This window comes from Dermochelys coriacea, chromosome 6 (assembly GCF_009764565.3).
Source record: "Dermochelys coriacea isolate rDerCor1 chromosome 6, rDerCor1.pri.v4, whole genome shotgun sequence".
NCBI lineage: Eukaryota > Metazoa > Chordata > Testudines > Dermochelyidae > Dermochelys > Dermochelys coriacea.
Genome location: NC_050073.1, coordinates 57,381,979 through 57,387,978, shown reverse-complemented (window position 1 = coordinate 57,387,978; position 6,000 = coordinate 57,381,979). Strand labels below are relative to the sequence as shown.

Genomic DNA, 6,000 nt, shown 5'->3' with positions numbered 1-6,000 from the left:
GGTCAATGCAGACTATTAAAAAGTATCAGACTGTGACTGGGTGGTCTTACCTAGTGGTTAGAGCAGGGGTTGGTAGCCAGGAATAGGAGCCCAGAGTAAGAGCTGGAGTCAGATGTCAGGAATTGGAGCAGAAGGTCAGAGCTGGGTTACCTTTCATGGGGCGGGGGCAGGGCTGGGAATAAGCAGGCATAGAAGCTATTGCTGCCATGGACAAATGGTTTGAGCAGTTGGGCTGCTGACTCTTCCCACCAATTGGGTGGTGTAGCCAATCAGGCAGCCTACTTTGCTCATTAAGTTGCCCAGAAACTGGTTCTGCTGTAGGCCCTGATCTCTGACTAGGAGGAATATACACACATTGTGTTCTCTCATGGATTTCTGGACGGTTGTTTTAAACTCTTACTCTAAAATAAGTAATTTTAGGTGAAAAAGGAGGTTACTTACCTGTAACTGGAGGTTCTTTGAGATGTGTGGTCCCTATCAGTATTCCACTGAGCCATGTATCTGAAGCCAGAGATTTTGAAAGTAGTTGTACCCATTGGTCTGCACATCTGCCCTTGCTCTGCCTCATGGTTTCATCCAAGGTGATAAAGGGCAGTGTGGACTGACCCATCCTCATTTCCTTCTCCACCACAAATCAAAGATCTGCAGCAGAGGGAAAGGAGGGCAGAATTGGAATACAGATAGGGACCACTCAAAGAACCTCCAGTTACAGGTAAGTAACCGCCTCTTCTTCTTCAAGTGATGGTCCCTATTGTATTCTACTGACGGTGATTAACAAGTAGTACCTGGTTAGGAGAAGGGTGCGAGGAAGATGATGGAACTGTAAAACAGAGAACAGCCATGCCGAATGAGGCATCTCTTGCAGAGTCTTGCACCAAGGTATAATGGAAGAGAAGGTATGTACCGAATTCCATGTGGCTGTCTTACATATGTCTGTAAGTGGCACATTGTGAAGTGTGGCTGTAGTTGATGCTTGCGCTCTCATGGACTGGGCTTATACCTCAAGAGATGGAGATAGTCCCGATAGAGCGTAATGCACCTCAAAACCCACATAGAAAGCCTCTGAGTGGAGATCACTTGCCCCTTAATCCTTTCTGCTATGGTGATAAACAGTCATGGGGACTTCCTGAATGATCTAATTCTCTGCCAGCAGAAGACTAGGGCTCTCTGGATATCAAGGGAGTGGAGGCGCCACTCCTCTGCTGAGGCACGAGGCTTCAGAAAGAAAGCAGGTAAGTGTATGGGTTGGCTGAGATGAAAATTGGGATGCAAAATGCAGGGAAACTTTGCCCTTATGGAACGTGGTGAAGGGGGTCTGCCATCATGGTCCCCAGTTCGCCTGTCCTTCTTCTGGAAGTAATAGCTACCATGAAGGTGACTTGCATGGAGAGGCTAGACAGAGAGTATGAGGTCAGAGGTTCAAAGGGTGACTTTGTCAATGCCATGAGGACAATGTTGAGGTCGCATTGGGGAGCAAAAGGTTGGATGGGGTGATAGGTGGATAGGAGGCCCTTACAAAACCTGGTAGTCAAGGGGTGAGTTAAGACAGAGTGCCCATCCACAGGGGGTTGGAAGGTACTGATAGCAGCTATGTGTACCTTGATGGAGTTGAGAGTAGGGCCTGGCGTCTTCAGAGAGAGGAGATAGACCAAAAGAAGATGAATGTCCAATTCCCAGGGGCATGATCCCTCCGTTGCACCCATGAGGAGAAACGCTTTCACTTGGCCCTATAAGAAAACCTTGTGGATTCTTTTAGGCTACACAAGAGGATGTCTTGAACTGCTGATGAACATTCTCACTCTAGTTAATATGCCCATCCAAAAATCATGCTCTAAAGTGAAGGTTCTGTGGATCGGGATGTCGGGTCCAGGTGCTTTGTTGCATGAGGAGTTCTGGAAGAAGTGGCAGCAGAAGTGGGGAGCATGCTGACATACAGAGAAGAAGGGGAAACCAGAAACCACTCCCATCTGATCTTGTGCAGAAAGAACAGCAGAAGTGGTAGAGGAGGAAAGGCGTAATTGACATGGTCCAACCAGCAGATGACCAGAACATTGCATTGGGAAAGGGTGCCGAGTCCCCCTCTTCCCCAGAGCAGTATTGAGTGCATTTGATGTTGGGGTGGGAAGTGAAAAGGTATCTGGTCAGAGTCTTCCCAGTGGTCGAAGATGCTGGCGACTTCAGTGTCATGGAGCTCCCACTGGCTGTCGGTCACAAATTTTCTGCTGAGAGAGTCTGCAAATATGTTCTGAGTCCCAGAATGGTGTGCCACTGACAGCAGGATTTGGTGTGCAATGCAGCAGTCCCAAAGGCAAATAGTCTCCATACAAAGCACAGGCAACCTCATGCCCCATTGTTTGCTGATGTAGTAAACTGTGGTGGTGTTGTCTGACATGACAAGAACATGACTGGAATGGATGGATGAGAGCCTGACACACTTTCTGCACTACTCGGAGTTCCGGGATGTTGATGTGCATCTGGGATTTCTGAGCAATCCAAGTCCCCATAGTCATGCACTCACCCATGTTGTGTATGGCTTGTGTATGAAGTGGTTGAGATGGCGGAAGCCTAAAATTGGCCTCTGACTGCCCTTGTTCTTGGGGACCAGGAAATAGGTGGAATAGAACCCTGTGCCTTAATACATCATAGGACCAGGTTTTATCATTCCTCTTTGTAGTAGGAGTCTACTTCATGGGCAAGGATACTGTTGTGAGAGTGGCCCCTGAGGTGGGGCTGTGGGGAAGGGTCATGGGTGAGGTAGCATCGTGAAGTTGATCATATAGCCATGTCTAATGATGTCTAACACCAATTTGCCTGTTATCACACTCCAAGCTGGTAAAAAGAGTTCTAGATGCCCCCCAAAGGAGGTGGGTCAGATGCACAGTGTGAGGGAGGGTGGTTGGCAGCTCTCTGGTTCACTCAGAAATAAGGCTTCTGCAAAGACTGAGTATGAGACACTGAAGGTTGTGATGAAGAAACTACACTATCGCAAATTTAGATTAAATCTCAGGAAAATCTTCCTTACTGTAAGAACAGAACAATGAAACAGACTGGCTAGGGAGGTTGTGGAAGCACCTTCACTGGAATTTTTCAAAAGGAGGCTGGATAGTCATCTGTCTTGGATGGTTTAGAAACAACAAAGCCTGCATCTTGGCAGGGGTCTAGATTAAGATGACCCTTCCAGTCCCTTCTAACCCTATGATTCTATGATGAACCCAGAGGATGGGGCTGTTGGTTTTTCTGCTGCTTGCGAGGAGGCTCATAAGATCATTGGTGGAAGAATTCGGGAACTCTAAATCTTTGCATTGGAGGCAGCAGGTAGAATTGGATTTGATTGCTCATTTGTAGATACCCAGCAATCACAGAGTGGACCTGAAGTCTTTGAGGGAGTGAAGGGATGAGACTCTTGAAAAGGAGGTCCTCTGTGGTGGTCTGAACTTCCCTCGGGAAATCTGATTAATGTAGCCATGAGTCCCTTTGCATGACAATCCCCATAGCCATTATGTGTGAAGAAATATCCGCTGCATCCACTGTGGCCTGGCATGTTGTCCTTGTAACCAACTTCCGCTCTCCTAGGATAGCCTGAAAGTGGGCTTGGTCCTGCTGGAGCAGTTTGTCTGTGAAGTCCACCAACTTGCTGCTGGTAAGGAAGTTGTATCTGGTGAATAGAGTCAAGTAATTGGAAATGTGAAACTGGATGCTGGCAGAACTTGTGACCCAGTATGCCCAGTCCCTTGCCCTCCTTGTCTGCCGGGGTGGAGTGCAGGTGTTGCTGCTGGGCCCGTCCCATCATTGCCTGAATGATGAGGGAATTAGGTGGGGGTGAGAGAAGAGAAACTCAGACCCCTTCAGAGGCACATAATACCTCTTCTCTGCCCCCAGGGGTGGGGTGTGTGTGCAGGTAGCTGGTGTGTGCTGTACTGTCCATGCCAGTTGAAGAATAGCATTGTTGATTGGTAGAGCCACTCTGGCTGGTAATGTAAGGCATGTAAGATGTCAAGGAGCTGGTGCAGTTCGTCTTGTACTTCCTTCAGTGGAATGTGGAGGTCATCAGCCACCCTACATAGCAGTTTTGAAATTGGCAGTAGTCATCCAGGGGCGAAGAGGGAGTCAAAGACACCATGGCATCAGGGAACGATGAGGGGAATTGCTCCGCTTCAGCCAGTACTGTCAGAGTCAAACTAAGTGGCTTATCCTCCAACAGCAATTCTAAATGCCTACTCGATGACAGTTGAAGGGGCAAGTTTGGAGACTCCTCACAAGAGGAGTGGGAGAGATCTGACAGCGGATACTGCGGCCACAACTCCCAGTTTAGCCAACCAGGCAGATCCGGTGGTTGCTGTGGAGGGCCCCAAGGAGCAGGAAGTTTATTGCCATTGAGTCAATGGGACCTTATGACCTTAGTCATGCTGATGGTACAAAAGTGGGGGGATCCTGCGTTCCATCCAAGTCCTCCGATGCTGAGAATCAATTCAAATGATGGGAGCTGTTGGGGACCGAGCAGGAACATGGTCTGAAAGAGGCAAGTCTAATGTATGTTTACCAGTGTGGAGACCTCACCTTTGCCAAGGCAGAGTTCATGAAACTCGGAGGCTGACTCAAATTTCCTTGGCCTCAGCAGTACATGCTCCACAGTCAGAACCGGAGCAGGAATGGGAGCCGGAACAGAGGACTGCCTCGGAACTGAAGGTTGCCTTGACTTTGGTGGTGCCGACCTGGAAGGAGTTCACAGCTCAGTGGGTGGAACTGAGGATCTGCCAGTCTGTGTGGCTTCTTTATAGTGCTTGTGAGCCTTGGAATGTATCATTTCTTCGTGGCTGGAACTGGTGGATGGAGCAGTATCCTTCTTCAGTCAGGAGGAAGACTTACTGCCATCTTTATGGATCTGTTTCCTTGCCTCATGATAAGGCCCCGGCACAGGGTCTATAGCACTAGTACCAGCAAAACCGAACTGGTGCTCCATGGTAGGAGGTATGCTTCTTGATTGCTCAGGCCAACATACAGGTGGGGTGGGGGGAGTTCTCTGGCCTGCATCCAACTGCAGCCTCATGGCAACCTCCACGAGATTCTTCTTGAGGAGGACAGCCCAGCATTCCCGTGTATGGCTTGGGAAGAAGAGGCAGATACTGCACCTAGATGCAATGTGGGCTTCCCTCAAGCAGTAAAGGCAGTGCTGGTGCTCATCGCTGACCGAGAATGAATGAGGGCAGGAGACACAGATCTTGAACCCTGGCGTCTTCAGCACAATCCTGTACTGAGGTCTGGGTGCAGGGCGGGGCGGGGGGGAAGCGACCAGTAAAATGGTGTCACAAAGTCCTTAAAATCCTAAAAACTACTTCTACACAAGAACAAATGGATATAAACTGGCCATTGGGAAGTTTAGACTTGAAATTAGACGAAGGTTTCTAACCATCAGAGCAGTGAAGTTCTGGAATGGCCTTCCAAGGGAAGCAGTGGGAGCAAAAGGCCTATCTGGCTTCAAGATTAAACTTGAAACACGAAAGCTTATGCACTAATAAATTTGTTAGTCTCTAAGGTGCCACAAGTATCCTGTTCTATTTTTGATAATAGGGATCATCACTCAAAGAATTATATGGTTATTTTTTGTATTTGGGAAACTTTAACAACTTTCAGCTAAGGAAGACCTCCTTTAGCTGGTGTGATAGAGGCCTGTGTTTTCGGCACTGAAAGGTAAGGTTCTAACTGCAGCTCTCCAGGTTTACAGATAGACCAAGCCCCACATCCTTTCAGCCTAGTAGTTCTGTATCATCTGCAGTACAGGGACTTGTACCGGCCCTGGGGCACTCAGCTTGATACCAGCTGCCAACTAGACATCGAGCGTTGATCACTACCTGTTGAGCCTGACAATCTAGCTAGCTTTCTATCCATCTTATATAATGGGACAGAGGAGTCTCCTCTTCTACAGGAAAGAGTAAATACAGACAGCCTGGGATGAGGGATTCCCAGATTCAGGATGGAGCAATTCCAGAAAGTGCCTGGGTT

At 48.4% G+C, this 6,000-nt stretch overlaps 1 protein-coding gene across 1 annotated transcript in view; it reads left to right on the top strand.

The window, feature by feature from the left end:
- Window positions 1–840: 840 nt before the first annotated feature.
- The window catches only part of LOC122460701, a 28,149-nt gene continuing 22,989 nt past the window's right edge, over window positions 841–6,000 (top strand). Inside the window, exon 1 of the mRNA XM_043516831.1 lies at window positions 841–879. Coding sequence (XP_043372766.1) covers window positions 841–879 — 39 coding nt within the window. The remainder of the gene's footprint in view (window positions 880–6,000) is intronic.